This window comes from Monodelphis domestica, chromosome 4, assembly GCF_027887165.1.
Source record: "Monodelphis domestica isolate mMonDom1 chromosome 4, mMonDom1.pri, whole genome shotgun sequence".
Lineage (NCBI taxonomy): Eukaryota > Metazoa > Chordata > Mammalia > Didelphimorphia > Didelphidae > Monodelphis > Monodelphis domestica.
In genome coordinates, this window is record NC_077230.1 from 453,782,142 (window position 1) to 453,799,372 (window position 17,231).

At 54.9% G+C, this 17,231-nt stretch overlaps 1 protein-coding gene across 5 annotated transcripts; it reads left to right on the forward strand.

Annotated features, from left to right (window-relative positions):
* Positions 1–3,201: 3,201 nt before the first annotated feature.
* Positions 3,202–15,625, forward strand: SMG9 (SMG9 nonsense mediated mRNA decay factor). 5 transcript variants are annotated; one of them, XM_056796971.1, is made up of 14 exons: positions 3,202–3,430; positions 4,858–5,021; positions 9,172–9,246; positions 9,355–9,622; positions 10,193–10,317; positions 10,780–10,892; positions 11,928–12,039; positions 12,743–12,838; positions 12,915–13,000; positions 13,557–13,663; positions 13,747–13,854; positions 13,932–14,060; positions 14,149–14,293; positions 15,104–15,625. In XM_056796971.1, the coding sequence occupies exons 2-14, from the start codon at positions 4,866–4,868 to the stop codon at positions 15,180–15,182; spliced, it is 1,599 nt and encodes a 532-aa protein (XP_056652949.1). In that variant the 5' UTR covers positions 3,202–3,430; positions 4,858–4,865; the 3' UTR covers positions 15,183–15,625. The 5 variants fall into 5 exon arrangements, with proteins under 5 accessions (XP_056652949.1, XP_056652952.1, XP_056652948.1 ...); XM_056796974.1 differs by having other exon boundaries at positions 3,203–3,430; positions 10,220–10,317; XM_056796970.1 differs by lacking the exon at positions 3,202–3,430 and adding an exon at positions 3,789–4,215.
* The last annotated feature ends 1,606 nt before the right edge of the window (positions 15,626–17,231 follow it).

Below are 17,231 nucleotides of genomic sequence, written 5' to 3' on the forward strand. Positions count from 1 at the left end.
CCCAGGCCCCCCAGCCTACAACCTGAGTGTTATTCTCAACTCATCACTTTCACTCACCTCACTTATCAATCTGTAATTCCCAATGTTTCTTTCTTCATAACATCTCCATATTCCTCCTTGTCTCAACCCTTATAGCTTCAAGCCTGGTTTAGGCTCTTGAAATAGTTTTCTATTATAAAAAGGTTTTGTCTTTCTGTTTATATTTCCTTTTCCCCTAGTATCACTCCTCCCTTTGCATAGAGCCTTATATATTATAACAAATTGCATTTTTTAAGAAGAAAAAGCAGTGCAACTGAACAACCCACCAAAAAAAATCAAAATATGTGTAAAACTGATGGATGCCCCACTTCTTCAAAGGGTTTGGGGCATCTTCTTATTTCTTTCTTTTTTTTTTAAAACCCTCACCTTCCGTCTTGGAGTCAATACTGTGTATTGGCTCCAAGGCAGAAGGGTGGTAAGGGCTAGGCAATGGGGGTCAAGTGACTTACCCAGGGTCACACAACTGGGAAGTGTCTGAGGTCACATTTGAACCTAGGACCTCCCGTCTCTAGGCCTAGCTCTCAACACACTGAGCTACCCAGCTGCCCCCTTTATTTCCTTTTTTTTAACCCCTTACTTGCCTAGAATGAATACTGTATGTTGATTCCAAGATAGAAGAGTGACAAGGGTTAGGCAAGGAGGGTTGTGACTTGCCCAGGATGACATAGCTAGGAAGTATCTGAGGTCAAATTTGAACCCAGGACATCCCAACTTTAGGCCTGACTCTCAATCCACTGAAACACCTGACATTCTATATCACTTCTTGAGCTCTGCTTGTTCTTTAAAATTTGATAACATTCACTTTGGATTGGTTGGGGGGGGGGGTGAATTCTTTCCATTGACTAAACTTTATTTGTTTTTTTAAATTTTATTTAGTCAGTTTAGAATCTTTTTCCTTGGTTACAAGTCATGTTCTTTCCCTCCCCTCCCCCCAACCACTCCCATAGCTGAGGAGGAGCAATTCCACTGGGTTTTACATTGTCCTTGATCAAAAGCTATTTCCATAGTTATGTTTGTACTAAGGTGATCATTTAAAGTCTACATCCCCAATCATAACCCCATCAACCCATGTGATCAAGCAGTTGTTTTTCTTCTACGTTTCTGTTCCCACAGTTCTTCCTCTGAATGTAAATAGTGTTCTTTCTCATAAATCCCTCAGAATTGTCCTGTGTCATTGTATTACTGCTAGTAGAGAAGTCCATTATATTCAATTGCACCACAGTGTATCAGGCTCTGTGTACAATGTTCTCCTGGTTCTGCTCCTCTCCCTCCGCATCACTTCCTGGAGGTTGTTCCAGTCTCCATGGAATTCCTCCGCTTTATTGTTCCTTTTAGCACAATAGTATTCCATCACCAACATATACCATAATTTATCAGCCATTCCCCAATTGAAGGGCATCCCCTCATTTTCCATTTTTTGCCACCACAAAGCGTATGGCTATAAATATTTGTGTACAAGTCTTTTTCCTTATTATCTCTTTGGGGTACAAACCTAGCAGTGCTATGACTGTCAAAGGGCAGACAGTCTTTTATCGCCCTTTGGGCATAGTTCCAAATTTCCCTCCAGAATGGTTGGATCAGTTCACAACTCCACCAACAATGAATTAAAGTCCCAACTTTGCCACATCCCCTCCAGCATTCATTACTTTCCATAACTGTCATGTTAGCCAATCTGCTGGGTGTGAGGTGATACCTCAGAGTCATTTACTAAGATTTATAAAGTGCTTTACAAACATTATCTCATTTGATCTTCATAATCACCCTAGAAAGTAAATGTAATTACTGAACTCATTTATAAATGAGGCAACTGAGGCCAACTTCAGTGAAATGACTTGGCCAGTATCACACAGCTAGTATCTGAGGCAGTATTGGAAGGAGGGTCTTCCTGACTTTAGGCCCAGAGCTGACTATCTCCTGGCTCTTAGCTTCCTAAGTGTGATGTCTCTCCCCTCTCTAATACATTCTCCACCATGTAGGGATTCTCTTTTTAAAAAATCACTTGTAGTATTTAAAGGTCTTTATAACTGGACCCTTTCCTACCTTCCCGGGCTTTTTACACTTTACTCCTCTCCACACATTCTATGGTCTGTCAACACTAGTAAACCTGACAGAAGACACTCATCTGCAGTCAAGTTTTTGTGTGTGGGGGCACAAGCAACCACAACCTAACAGGTCGCACTTTCAAGGTGAGATTCTTCTTCTCTTCTGATCTTCTTCTCTTCTCTTCTAATCTCTTCTGAGATTACCTTGAATTATACCGAATAGCTCTTGTATACACCGGTTATGTGTCCCCTATCAGAATGTCACATGAGGAAAAGGCCTTTTTGCCTTTGAATCCCCAGTGCTTAGCACTGTACCTGACACCAAGAGAAAGTTTCCTAAGTACTTGTTGGCATCCCTGTACTGAGGCTCCTCCCAGCCCCATATCCTCTATCCTGAGGGCCTATTTTGGCTTTTCTTGACCCTTCCCTACCGGTTTTGCTTTAGTTATTTATGCACATCTGTCTCATTAGATCTTAAGCACCATACAGTATATCTTTGTATCTAAGCATAGGATCTCAACTAGAAGACCAACACATTTAATAAATATTTCTTCAATGAATGTACATAGTAGATTGTCAGAGCTAGAAGGAGCCTTAGAACAGGGCAGGTCAGGGCTGTGGGAAGAAATCTAGAGCAGAATGTCTGGGCTGGGAGGGTCCCAGAACGGGGCTGTCAAAGCTGGGAGCTTTCTCCAGTCCAAACTTCTCATTTAATAGATAAAGAAACTGAAGTTGAGGGCGGAAGTGGGAAAGCCCGCCAGGGCCTCAGCTCCTCTCATGTCTAAAAGGGCCCGCAGCCCGGGCCCACACCAGGAATATCTGCGGAGGCTTCTAGGAGGAGGATTTGGGGGTACGGGGAGAATTAATTCAGTTCATTCTCGGGCTCTTCAAAACTCAGGTACTTTTAACCGGCAGCCGGTAGCGGCTCCCCGCAGACCTGCAGGGATTCGAACTCCCCATGGATTCGAACAGGCGACCCCTTAGGAAAGAACCTTAAGGTTCCAGCCCCGCCCCATCCGAAACGCATGCGTGGTGGAACCAGAAGCAAACTCATACGAGAAAGGGCGGGACAACACCCAAGCTAAAACCTGACGCATGCGTTGTTCCCCACGCTCGCGCACACCCCAAGCACCCTCAGCGCAGGCGCGATGACGTCACTCTAGCGACGCGCCTCTTCTCACCGTCGCTCCCCTTCTCCCCCCTCCCTTTCTTCCCGCCCCCCGATTCCGGGACGCCAGCAACTTCGCTTCTCAGAGTCTTCCATTGACTCGCCAGTGACGGGCTCCTTCCTAGTCCAACGCGGGAGAAGCGCTCGACCTGGCCGTGGCGCCATTCAGCGGTCAGCTCAGGTAAGGGCCAGGCGGCGCGCGTACGAAAGGGCTCCTCCCACTGCGGGCGCGCGCTAGGCCCCTCCTTCCCTGTGAGTTCACCCCCCCCCGCTACCGTTGAGGCCAATCAGAGGCCAGCTTAGGAAGGAGGGCCTCGCCCATCCTCAGCGCGCTCCCAGGCCCAAGAACCAATCAGAGGTTAGTTCAGAGAGGATCGCGCCCACTCCTGGCGCGCGCCTCATCCCGAGAGCTTAGGAGCCAATCAGCGTCCAATTCAGAGCGAAGCGCGCGGACGAGCTAACTCCACCCACCCGGCACGTGCCTGATTCCCCCGCCCCCGTTACTTTTCCTCCCCCACCCTAGCCGGCTGCCCAACCCGGAAGTGGTTGAGAAGGGAAACCTCTATTGTCCCCAATAAACCGGCATTTGAGCGCCCGTGGGGAGTAGGGGAGCCGCTCGGGTTCGAATCCCACCTCGGGGTTACCTTGGGCGAGACCCTTAAGGGTCCTGGACCTCAGTTTCCTTATCTGTAAAAGGTTTAAAGGGCGGTGGATCATGAGGTACAGCAGCTATTAAACGCCCCCTGTGGGCCTGGTTCAGCGCTCAGCTCTAGGAGGACGATACCGACGTGGGCAGCCTTGGGGTGGGAGTGCTCCGTGAGAACCAAGCCTCAGGTCTTGAGTTCAAATATGACTTCAGACACTTCGTAGCCGGCTGACCCTGGACAGGTCACTTATCCCCATTGCATAGTCCTTACTGCTCTTCTGCCTTGGAACCGATACTCAGTATCGTTTCTAAGATGGAAGGTAAGGAGCTCAAAAAAGAGATAAAACAGCACCTGCCCGTGAGGAGGTTACATTCTAACGGCCAGAAATCACTTTAAAAGAAAGTTAACCGGGCAAGATCGGGGCTCAGGGGAGGCCCAAGGGGCAGATCTAGCCGCAGGATAAGTGAATTGGGGAACTTCCCCCAGCTTTTGTGGGTTTCCTGAATTCCTCTGGGACAACCTCATTATTGTGCCTGCTGCCTGCTCTGTACTGGCACTGGCCTTGGAGCACTGACCTTGTTGATGGGTTCTCTGCTGGGAATACCCTTAGAGGATGGGAACTTCCTGAGGGCCCTCAAGTAGCTGAGCCAGCCCTAAGCACAGGGTTTCTTCCTCCTGCCTGAGAAGCTGTCCCCATCCTTAAGCTGCCACAGGATTGGGTACCCTGTGGTGATGGGGCCAGAAGGCTTGGGATGGTGGCTACCCCTTCTCCATCCAGAGGGCAGAGGTGCCAAGGAGATGGACACTAAAGGGCAATGGGATCTCCCAGGATGATGGTTTCTGGTCTGAGATGCTTTACTTCAGTGTCCCTGTCAAGGAACCTCCCTGGTTTTCTGCACACTGTTTTAGAGAGAACACTGGTCAGTAGGGGGACCCCAATTATCCCTCTTTTTCTCACTAGGCAGTGCCATGTCAGAGTCTGGGCACAGCCAGCCAGGTCTCTATGGGCTAGAGAGGCGGCGCCGATGGAAGGAACCAGGCTCCGGTGGCCCCCAGAATCTATCTGGCCCAGGGGGTCGAGAAAGAGACTATGGAGCACCTTGGGAACGAGATCGAGAGAGACGGGTGAGTGGAGCGGGAGTGGCCTTGTGTGCCCAAAGGATGCACCATCCAGGTCCCAGAGACCCCAAGCCTGTGCTTTGTATAGCAGGTGGTCAGAGATTCAGCTCCTGCCTTTGGGAGCTTACAGCGTGGCTAAGAGTGGCATTGATGTCATTGTCATTGAACCATCAGTAACTGGAGAGATCCCATGGTGAGAAAAATCATGATGGTTCAGTGTTTGGACAAACATTAATTAAATGCCCCCTTACTAATGCCAGGCTCAGTGCTAGGAGACAAAACCAGAGTAGTCCTTGCTCCCAGGGAGTTTTCATTGGGGAGGGCAGGGTATGTGGGTCTGCTAATAGGTATAGAGACACCACCCAGAAGTGCCAGTAGGTATAATGTCAATACACAAGAGCCCCAGGGAATGGGGAAGAGAGGGAAGATTTTGATCAGGGGCTTGGTCTGAGTCTTGAAGAGAAGGATTAATTCCACAAAATGTGTGGGGTAGGAATCTGCCACACCTACCACCACCACCCTCCAAGGGCTAGAGTTGGAATGTTGTGAATGGGGAATGGCAGGAAGACCAGCTGACTTGAGGGGGAGAAATGTGCCACTACCCTGGAAAGATGTCCAACAAAGGATACCGTACTTTATCCCTATAGGGAGTCCCTGAAGTTTCTTGAGGCAGGAAGTGGCAGGAAGGAGCTGAGCTTCAGGAACGGCAGTCTGGGGACAGCTGATCAGACTGCACCTGCTGGCCATATCTGGGCACCGTAGTTGAGGAAGGACATTAGTAACTTGGAGAACATTGGGAGGGAGTAGCCAGGATGATGAAGGGAGGCCTTGGGTTCATGCTGTCCATGGATCATTGAAGGAACAGGAGGAGTTTGCCCAAGAGAAGAGAAGCTTCTTCGAGGGCTATGCCCTCTTTCACTTGAGGGCATTGGGCACTTGGCAGTTGCCAAGAGACAGTCAGGTTTAATGTAAGGAACAGTTTCATAACAGAGAGAGAGCTTTCCTGAGTGGAAGGGCCTGCCCTCAGGTGGCATGGGCTTATCATGACTACAGCCTTGAAGGAAGCCAGGAATGGAAAAGCATTTATTAAATGCTGCCAATGTTCCCAGCCCTGCCCCAGCTATATAGTGGGGATGACAGTAGAAGTGAGAGAGCCAGCCCTTTCCCTCAGGGAGCTCACATCCTAACAGAGAAAGCGCACATGTGGGGAAGTGATTGATGTGGCCTCCTCAGAAGTGGCCATGTAGGAATGATGGATGTTCTGGAGCTGGAAGCCAGAAGTGGGAGCATGCCCCACCCAGGAGCTCTGGGTCTCAGGGAGCAGAGATGGATGAGCTCTGATGGCTGGGGATACTGCAGGGAAGGCCCGTCAATCTAGCCAGATGGCCAAGCAGTACTCCAGGCAACCAGGGTCCTCCAAGCCTGGGGATGTGCTTTTGAGCAGGAATCTGGAGGGCAAAAAAGGGCCCCTTGGTAGACAGACTCCCACACATGCTCATACAAATGCTCACTTGGACACAAAGAATGTGAAGGATTTAAAGTTGAAGACTTTGTCTCTAACTTCTGGGAATGCAAATCCCAAAGCAGCACAGGCCCTGCCCACTAGGAGCTCCCCTTTTCAAAATTTTAAATGTTTTTATTCTGAACTTAAATATCAGAAAAGGAGTATTTCCAGAAACACAACACAAAGGGTCCTTCAGGAACTCCTATCTCTATTTCTCCTATCTCTATTTAAAAGTTTGGCACATAAGAAAGTCTACAAGTCACTCTCACTATTATCCTGTTGGGCTGTGCTTCTTTTTGCTCTTCCCTCTGCTCTCTTGTGGACATTTTTAAGCTGTTGCCATAATTCTTTTTCTTTCTGGCCTCTATGGCTAACCTCTGCTCCCAGCCTTACCCAGTTAACTCTCCCTGTTAGTGAATGAATAGTAGTGAAGTCAAATAAATCTAGGCCATGGCTGTGGGCAAAAGTGTCCCTTGGAGCTGTCCCTTCTGTCGGCAGGTGGGGATACTCACTGCTGTGTCCTCTGGAGATCCTCTCTGGGATCACACAGATCAGTGTCCTGAAGTCTTTCTCAGATGTTTGTCTTTATAGTATTGTCCTCCCATCAGCCCTTCTGGTTCTGTTCACTTCACTTCTGCCTCAGTTCTTGCTCCCTGGGGCTCTTGGAATCACAGTCCTTTGGCCATTTCTGAAGGAGCAGTTCATCACATCCAAGTGCCCCTAACACAGAAGCACTTAATAAAGGTCTAATTCGTTCATTCCCAGTTTGCCTCTCCATTCCCCATAATCTAATAGCAACCTAAGGCACCCTCTGAGGATCAGAGTCTGTTGTGGGTGTCTCTTCCTTCCCAGGATTCTTGCTTCTGTGTTGATTTGAATTCTTCCCAGGCTGGGATCATCAAGGCCCACTCCCTGCACTTCCTCCTGTGGGCCTGTTGCTCTTCTTCTACTTCCTCTTTATAAGAATCACAAGCCCCCTTTCTGCATTAGTCTGGTCTTCCTTTTACTCTTTCTTTCTTCTCTTTCCTGACCCTCCAAGGACCCCATAATGCCCTCTGAAGTCATTCAGGTTCCAAAGGGCCCTGGAACATGAGCTCCTCCTAGTGGCCCGTGTGTCCTTTCTGGGTTGCTCTGGGCTCTTCTTTGATTGCCAGTCCAGCTCAGAGCTGGTCTTTTCACGAGGATCACTCAGACATTGTCCTCTCTTCCATCATAGGTCCATTTCCCACCTGGGCTTTATGGGATCCATCCTTCTTGGTTGCAAGCTTAAGTCTCTCCTTCTTTGGATAGCTTGTATTCCAGTATCTTCTAGTTTTCAGCCTGGCAGGATCCTGACAGATTCCTTGATATTTGGACTTCCTTCCAGAGGCTTGCTCTGATGTTCCCTTTGGCTTCACTCCAGAGATAACCAGTGGCTTCCTTGTGTCTCCTCTACCTTCTGGTTCCGAAGAGTTTCCCTTTATGATTTCTCAAAAGACCATGTCCAGGCCTCTTTTTTTCTTAGTGTGATTCTTAGAGTCCAACAGTTCTTAAGTGATAGCTCCTCCAATTGTTTCCTGAATGAGTTTTTTTACAGCAGATCTTATATTTTTTCTTTTTTTTTTTTAGATTGTGTTTACAGTTAGATTGTGTTCTACTACTTCTGGCTTTCTCAGGAAGTCATTGATTTCTATTGGTTCTGTTCTGGTTTGCTGGGGTTCCATTTCTTGGGCCAAGTTTACTACTTTCTCTCTTCCATTTCTTCCTCCATGGCTTTTGTTTTTCCCCTCTTGCCTTTTTCTTCCAGATATTCATAAAGCCTCTGTAGAAAATCTATTTTCCTTTTAAGCCTCTGTTTGTAGTTTTGTTAGTTTAAACTGAGTGATTTTTGATATTAGTTGGTTGTTTTTGTCATCTTTCCAACTTTCTTTAGTTCCTGCACTGGGGTCTTGTGCCCTGGCCAACCTCTGACCTCTGCCACCTTTGGGCAGAGGTAGTTCACCCTGCTTGTTCTCACTCCATATTTCTTGGGCTCTTGAGTTGACTTCCACTTCCTAAGATCAGGCCCACCATGGACAGTGGAAGTTTAGGAGCTGCTGGAGCTTCGGGGCCCGCTCAGGTATATCAGGACAAGCCTCTAGGCCTGGGCAGCCTTATTCTGGTCTCGGATCTCTTGAGGCTTCCCCACACCCACATGCACAGGCTCTCGGGCTCCCTGTCTCTGGCCTCCCCTCCTTGGGCCACCATTTTCCAGGGGCTGCTGGCTGGCTTCCTCTAATATCTCATTGAGTCTCTCAGTCATTATTTACTGTAGTGCAAACCTCAGGTTTTCTTGGAGGGAACCCAAAAGTCATTCTTCTCCAGTGGTGTTGGTGGTCATTAACATAGTGCCAGAAGACTCCCTTAACACCCTCTCTAGAGATGTTGTCCTCTTCCCTGCCATGGCCATGGGTGGTCCGGTTTGGAGGAGGAGTGACTCATCCCACAGGCCCCATCCTCTGTGGGGAAGTGGTCCACGGGGCAGAGGGGAGCCCTGACACAGAGGACAGCTTATGGGCAGGAAGGAGAGTGAGGCGACTGGCTCAGGTGGGAAGATGGGCCCAGATGCGGTCAGCCAGGCTGGAGAGTTCAGTGGGTCCTTGAGCAGGCCTGAAGTTCTCCTTCCCTTCACAGGATGGCAATGAGGAGACAGGGACATCAGTCATGCAGAAAACGCCCATCATCCTCTCTAAGCCTCCAGCAGAGCGGGTAAGGTCGAGGGCAAGTCCGGGGGGGGGGGGGGGGGGCGGGCACAGGGCATTGTTGGGGCTGGAGCCAAGTGGCCACAGTGACCCCAACCTTCTTCCTCCTCTGCAGTCTAAACTGCCACCCCCGCCAACCCCGGCGCCCACTGCACCCCCAGCCCCGGCTCCACTGGACAAACCCATTGTCCTCATGAAGCCTCGAGAAGAAAGCAAGGGCCCGGCCAGCGGGGCAGGTGCCCCAGTCCCTGAAGGGGCCACACCACCACCCCCAGTGACCCCTACACCTCCCAAGGGGGAGAAGGAGGGCCAGCGGCCTACCCAGCCCGTCTACCAGATCCAGAACCGGGGCATGGGTGCCACAACCCCCGCCGCCATGGACCGTAAGTGGGGGGGGGCTCTCTGACCCATTATAAGACTTCCCCAAAAATGGGTTTAAAAAGGGTAAAACCATATGGGACCCTGGAAGAGACAGGAAGCCCTGGACATCGGTGACTTGGGGAGAGACTCTTGGGGGGGCCGACCAGGCTCAGGGCTCTCAGTGAGTGGTGCTGAAGGCTCTGAGAGTGGGAGAGATGTCACGGGGGAGAATGTCGAGATTGAGCAGGAGGAGGGTGCTGGGGTGATAGAGGTGGGGAGGAAGAGAGCTCTGGGGTGACTCGCTGACCCCCCCACAGGGAAAGGGGGGCAGAGTTCTCTGCCTTCAAACAGAGGGTCTGCCACAGTGAGGAGGGGTCTGGAGAGCAGGGAATGGTGGGGCCGGGGGCAGAATTACTCACCCAGCAGCTGTGGGGGTGCATAACTCCCCTCCAAAGAAGGGGTCTTGGGGACCAAGGGTGGGGCAGCTGTGTCCGAGATGAGCCCTCCCCCGGGGGCATGCCGTGGACTCCAGAGAGGCTCTTGGCGAGCTCGCCCTCTGACGGACTGCTTGAGAGCTCAGGTCTAGGTGACAGGCGTCCCTGTGTTCTGTCCCTTGCCAGCGGTGGTGGGCCAGGCCAAGCTGCTTCCCCCGGAACGCATGAAGCACAGCATCAAGCTGGTGGACGACCAGATGAACTGGTGCGACAGCGCCATCGAGGTGAGACCTGCGGGCCCCGGAGAGAGCAAGGGAGCCCCAGGGAGGACGGGGAGCCGGGCCAGGGGCAGCCTGTCCCAGCCAGCGAGTACGGGGGCGGCCCACAGCACGGGTCAGACTGCGTGTGTGCGTCCTGCCTCATGAGGAAGCTGCCGGGGCCTTCCCCTGAGAGAGGAGGCCGCTGGAGCAGGGCCCGGGCCGGGGGCACGTCCTCCCCTCCTGGACCTCGGCTGCCTTCTTTACAGGCCCAGGAGGGCCGTGCCGGCCGAGCTCTGAATGCTTCGTCTGTGCTGCGGCGGTGGCGGCACCTCCTGGGTCAGCTCCCTGGCCTCATGTCTGCCTGAGGGGGCGGCCAAGACCAGGAGAGAACACAGGACTCTCCCGGGTGCCCGAGCCCCTTCTCTAGGCCTCCCCGAGTCTCTGGACATGGGGCTGACACCGCCCTGGGCCACACTCTCCCAACAGTACCTGCTGGACCAGACGGATGTGCTGGTGGTGGGCGTCCTGGGGCTCCAGGGAACGGGCAAGTCGATGGTCATGTCCCTGCTGTCGGCCAACACTCCCGAGGAGGACCAGAGGTGAGGCGGGCGGGAGGGGAGGTGCCATGGCCGCCCCTCCGGGATCACCCCACCCCCACCCCATCTCTTCCGTCCTCATCTGTAAAGTGGGGAGACGGGTCCCCCGGGCCACCCTCACCCCGAGCCAGGCCCTCCTACTCCTGGCTCCTCCCTCTCCCGCTCCGACCCTCCGAGGCCCCCAATAGTTCTCTGAAGGCGTCCATCAGTCAAGAAGCCTTGATTAAGTGAGGCGGCTCCCTCGTCTTCTGCTCGCGCTCTCCCGGTGCCCCTCTCCTGCCCGCCGGGTCCCTTTTCACCGTTTGCCCATTAGGCCTGCCCTCCCCGGGACCGTGGGGGTCGGGCCCACCTTCCCAGCGGCCCACGATTCGCTGAGCTCCGTGGTTTTCACAGCCTGGTCATGGGGCACGCAGTGGGCGAGGATCCAGAGTCCTCGGATGAAGGGTCCGAGGCCGTTCCCCATCTTAGTGTGTGATGGGAGGTGGGGGCCGTTGTCTTCCAAAGGCCCCCCGAAATGACTCAGGACTGGAGGACTCGGGGGCCACAATGTTCCTGACAAGCAGGCCTCCCAGAGAGTTGGGAAGGGAGAGTTCAGACAGGGATATGGCTGTGGCCGAGGGGGGTCACCCCATCCCCCCTCCTAGGCATCAACTCCCCCCAGGGCCCTTCAGGCCACTCTGTAGAGCCTGTGAGCTTGTGGTCACTAAAGCTCCTGCACTGGCCTCCCCCGGCTCCCCCGATCTAATGTCGAGGCTGAGCCTCTGCACCAAGGCTGGCCTGCCTCTTTATACACGGTATCATTGGCCCGCTCAGCGACTCTGACCCGAGTGCCCCCCGCACTGCTGTGTCCATTTTACAGATGAGGCCCTCCTCTGCCTCGGGTCCCCAAGCTGGGCAAGCCCACTCCCAGCCAGACGCCTTGCCAGCTCACCCAAGCTTAGGGTGATGCCAGCCCCATGGGAGGACGAGCCCCTTCACAAGGGGGGGGGGGCTGCACAGGGGGCAGAGTCTCACTGAGGGATCCCATCCTGGCTGCAGAGCGTACGTGTTCCGGGCCCAGAGTGCCGAGATGAAGGAGCGTGGAGGCAACCAGACCAGCGGCATCGACTTCTTCATCACCCAGGAGCGCATCGTCTTCCTGGACACCCAGGTACGGGCCTGCCAGGCCACAGCTTCGGCCACCCCTGGGATGGTCAATTTGTCCAGCCTCTGTTTGCCACCCTGTTGGTCAGCCTTGTTGACTGTCAGACCCAAAAGGGATTTCCCCGACACCTGGTCCTCCAGCCCCTGCCTGGAGAGCTCCTGGGGGAGCCTGGCCTGCCTGTGGTCAGCTCTGTCGGCTCTCCACACCTCTGCCATCCGGTGCCGGACAAGACTGACCCACACACACATACACCCAACTCCTGTATCCTCCGAGTTGCCTCCTCTTCCCTCCCAGCTCCTCGGCCTCCTGTCCTAAAATGTGGCCCCCGGGGCAGGCTGGAGGACAGAGGCTGTCCCCTCGCTGCTGGACGCTGCCCTCCCAATGATGCCCTCCTTTCTCCCATTCCCTTCCCTTCCCTTCTTGCAGCTCCTGCTTCAGCCCCCAGCTTCTCCCACAACCTCCCTTGTCTCCCACCCCTTCCTGGGGCTCTCGTGGGGAGGCCGGAATCCTGGCTCAAACCCACTGGTCAGCCTCGGGCAGCAATTGAGCACCGCTGTGTGCCAGGCTAGCATGTAGTGCTAAGGACCTCGGGGCCCCCTCCTGCCCTGGTGGTGATGCCACCTTCCTTGGGGCTCCGGGACCCTTCATCCTGCCACCCCCAGCCTCTTCCAGCCTCACTCTTCCCGGGTGTTCCCTCCTGCCCCCTCAGCCCATCCTGAGTCCATCCATCCTGGACCACCTGATCAACAACGACCGCAAGCTGCCCCCCGAGTACAACCTGCCCCACACCTACGTGGAGATGCAGGTGAGAGGCCTCTGCGGAGGGGGGGGCTCGAGGGGGTGTGCCTGGGCGGGCTCCCTCACATGCTTTGTCCCCGCAGTCCCTGCAGATCGCGGCCTTCCTCTTCACGGTCTGCCATGTGGTTATTGTAGTGCAGGACTGGTTCACTGACCTCAGCCTGTACCGGTGAGAGCACGAGCACCCCACTGTGGGGATGGGGGGCTGCTGGGGCTTGTGGTCAGCATGCGGGGGCGGGGGCTGCTTCCCAGCTTCCTCCTGCCTCAGACCCTCCTCAGCTGCATGACACAGGACAAGGTCCCGGACCTCTGTGGGCCTCCTCTGCCACATGGGGTGAATGAGGGCCGCAGCTTCCTCTGGGCTTTGTCAGGCGCTTTGTGAACCTCAAGCCGCCACTGAAAGAGCCCCTTCCACTGCGGCACGCAAGCCTAGACCCAGGCTGCGGCCCATGGAGCAATGAGGGCCAGATCCAGTCGGCTCCCAAAGCCATCTGAGTGTGAACCTCCCCAGGGACCCCCTGACAGCCCCAACTCCCCTGATAACCCTGGGGGGCCTCCTGATACCCCAACCCCCTCCAACAACCCTGGGGAGTGGGGGCGCCCCCTGACACCTCCAAGCTGGCCTCCTCTAACTCCTGTGGAGCCGCACAAGCAGGGCTTGGCCTTCCCTTGCTGTGTGGCCCCAGGCATGCAATCGGTCTCTGTTCTTCCCCCTGCCTGCCCAGGTTCCTGCAGACAGCAGAAATGGTGAAGCCTTCCACCCCGTCCCCCAGCCATGAGGCCAGCAGCTCCTCGGGCTCAGATGAAGGCACGGAGTACTACCCCCATCTAGGTGAGGTGCCACGTGGGGGCCAGGCCTGGGGATGGCGCTCCTGGCCAGACCCCAGGGACCTCACCCGGTGGCCCTGCCCTCAGTTTTCCTTCAGAACAAGGCCCGGCGAGAGGACTTCTGCCCCCAGAAGCTGCGGCAGATGCACCTGGTGATCGACCAGCTGATGGCCCACTCCCACCTGCGCTACAAGGGTAAGGCAGGCTCACCCCCCACCGGCCCCGTGCCACCCTGGCCCCAGCCCGCTCTCACCCCATCTCCCCTTCACTAGGCACGCTGTCCATGCTGCAGTGCAACGTCTTCCCAGGGCTGCCCCCCGACTTCCTGGACTCGGAGGTGAACCTCTTCCTGGTGCCCTTCATGGATGCCGAAGGCGACAGTGAGAGCCTGCCCCGCGCAGGTACTGCCCTGGGCCCCATTGGGGAGGAGGGAGGAAGGGGGTGGCCATGGGACCTGGAGCCCAGCCCTCACCCTCCCCTTGTCTCCAGGCCCAGGCTCCAGCCCACTCTTTTCCCTCCTCCCGGGCTACCGAGGCCACCCCAGCTTCCAGTCCCTGGTGACCAAACTGCGAAGCCAGGTGATGTCCATGGCCCGGCCGCAGCTCTCGCACACCATCCTCACGGAAAAGAACTGGTAGGGGCCGGGGGATGAGGAGTTTGCCTTCTGCCCTGGCAGAATCTGGGGGTGTAGACAATATCAGAGGCTTGGGCATATTTAAGGGGGCTCAGTGACCACCCCATCAGTCCATCCTCCTGGGGAACAGGGGGCAGGTGGCCAGCTCCCCATTTTTTATCCAGTGCCCACTGTCTGGAGGTCTCCAGATTCACAGTGCTTGGCAGTGCCCAGCTGTGCCCTTGGGACACTTGAGAGATTCAGAACCAGTTGAATGACCAGGCCCAAGGGATAGCTATTAGTGAGTCATGACTCACTCTGAAGGAGATCCCCAGAGGAGGGTCCTAAGAGACGGGGTGCTGAGGGGCACACACAGGCCCCATGTTAGCCTTAGAGCAACTGCATGCAGGGCCGAGGGGTCACTCCCAGTGCCCTCTGCTGTGGCCATGGTCTGAGGGACCCGAGAGGCCATCCTGCAGGACAGGATGGGCCTCTGCCAGAGCTAGAGGAGAAGGGGGGTAGGGGCAACACCTTATAGACTCCCTGAGGAAGCAGGGGCCACTCTATGGACTCCCCTGTCTCCAGTCTTCCCCTTGGGCCACAGGGAATGGGCCTTGGCCATCCCTTCCTGCAGACCCCTTTTGGGCTTCCAGGAGCACTCCACTATCCCCAGCTGTCCCAGCTCTCCAGGCCCTGGTGGACAGTTACCTGAGGGCCTCCTTATCCCCTCTGAGCCTCAGCCCACTTTATACACGATGGCACCCCTCGGGCTTGAGGACCAGCCATGGATGCCACATTCTTGTGCCAACCTCTGCCTCCCCCTCCACCCAGGTTCCACTACGCTGCCCGGATCTGGGACGGGGTCAAGAAGTCCTCGGCCCTGGCTGAGTACAGCCGCCTGCTGGCATGAGGACGTGCAGGAGGTGGCGCACAGGGCTTCCGAAGTTCCCGGGAGGACAGTGGGTCCCTCCTTTTCCCCACCTCCAGCTGCCGCGTGTGCGGGTGAGCACACCAGGCCCCCCAGGGCGCAGCAGCAGCAGCAGCAGGAGAGCCAGTGGGGTGTCTGCCCGCTCAGAAGACACCAGGGGGCAGGTGAAGGTTCTCAGGGGTCGATGGAGCCTGGGGCTTGTCTGTCCCCACAGATGGAGGGAGGAAGGTGGTGTGTTTCTAAGACCCTCAGGAGGGGGCCCCTCTCCCAGCCCCCCATTCTCGGGATGGACAACCAGACGTGGTGGGGGCTCTGAGCTCCCACCTCATGAGTTTGCCCCTCCGAAGGCCGGGGCCGGCCATGTTCTGTCCGCGAGGGCTCCAATTCTGGGTCAGATTTGTTGGTTAATAAAGACGGTAACAGCATGGTGTAGGCTTCTCATTCTGAGACGCCGTCCCCTTCTCCCCAATAGAACCTGGCCCCAGCAGAGAAGGCCAGGGGATGGAGAGGGCTCATCACCTCTGTGCTGCTGCTCCTGGAGGATGCCGGGCTGGAGCCTGGGGCTGATTCTGCCTCCCCCATCCCTGGGGCCAGAGAAGATGCCATCTGGGTCATGGGGGTGGAGGGGGGACAGAGAACAGGATGTGCAGGGCCTGCCGTGTGCAGAACAGCACCTGATAGATGCTTGTGAAACTTGCTCATCCTATAGTTGGTCCACTCTCCTGCCGTCCCCTTTCACAGGCCAGCAAATGGCAGCCTTGGCGTTCGTACAGGTAAACGCGAGGGCACTTCTACAGGTGCTGACGATTCGTGCATGCGCCGTATGGCAGCTTATATCAACTGTAGGGAGGTACATACAATTCTATGGGTAGATTTTCTGTGCTTGGAATGAATGCAGCTGTGATTTTAAAATACAGATGCAGACAGATCAGCTGATGCCTGATTATTAGGGATTGTGTGGCTACATAAGGCACGGATTCTGATACACAAAGTATTTGTAGTCAGGCAGAACGCTCTGGCGAGGGCCGGAGGAAGCACCGATTAGGGCCATGAGATCGAGAGACACTGCCAGTCGGGTCTTCTGTCTCGCTTCCCCAAATACTGCTGATCTGGGGGTCTGTTAAGTCTAATCGGGTTTCCTTGTTTGGCAGCCACTCAAGGGGAAAGTGGAAACCCAGGCTCAGACCTGCAGGCTTGACCCTCCTGATGAATGTTAGTTACACAAAAGATGGGACAGAGGGTGACTACAAAGAGAAGCCATTTCTCTAAGCAGATAGCCAGGAGAATTTGGAGGATCGCTGGAGAGGGAAATACACCTAACGAGGCGCAGACCAAAGGAGCTCTCTGGGAGGAGATTTCCCAAATCTCTAGGGAGGTCAGCTGGAGCTCAGGGATGTGGCCAGGCTCCCCTTGCTCAATGGGGCCGCCATTCCCCAGAGCCACTAGAGGCAGCCTGAGGTGTGCTGGGCCCCAGACACGGCGCCTGCCTTCCAGGGGTGTGTAAAGATCAAGCGAGATCCTATTTGTAAAAAGCACTTGACAGCGCCTGGGACGTAGTAGATGCTTGTGCTCCCTTGCCAGTCATGAACTGAGACAACTCCCCTGGGGTAGGAAGAAAGAATTCCCTTGAACTCGGCCCACCCCAGATGTAGGCAGCAGTAAGTTCCACTAGTCCAGAATGCCAGCTGAGGAGCGCCTTGGGGATGGAGCTATGGATGGAGCAGTGGGTAGATAAGCAGATTTGAAAAGGAAAGTAAGGCTTTGAAAGTCTTAACTGAATAATGCTGGGCTTAATCCGCCTTCAGAGGACCCAGAACATGCCACTGGAGAGAGGCAATCAGTGGGTCATAGAAAGGCAGCTACAGGATCAAGAGACCTGGGTTTAAATCCTGCCTCAGACGCAATGACCGCTGACCTGACAATTCTTTTTGCACACCCTGGGCAGCACTGAGACCTTAAGCTACGGGACTCTCCTTTCCCCTTCTAGCCCTGGGAGGACTCCTCCAAAGGGTGATCCTCTGGGGATTCTGA

What these genes read in the sequence shown, in the direction of transcription:
- SMG9 (XM_056796970.1), top strand. An exon ending in GGAGTACTACCCCCATCTAG is followed by an intron (nt 13,664 to 13,746) that starts GTGAGGTGCCAC and finishes CCCTGCCCTCAG; the next exon opens with TTTTCCTTCAGAACAAGGCC. An exon ending in TGAGAGCCTGCCCCGCGCAG is followed by an intron (nt 14,061 to 14,148) that starts GTACTGCCCTGG and finishes CCTTGTCTCCAG; the next exon opens with GCCCAGGCTCCAGCCCACTC.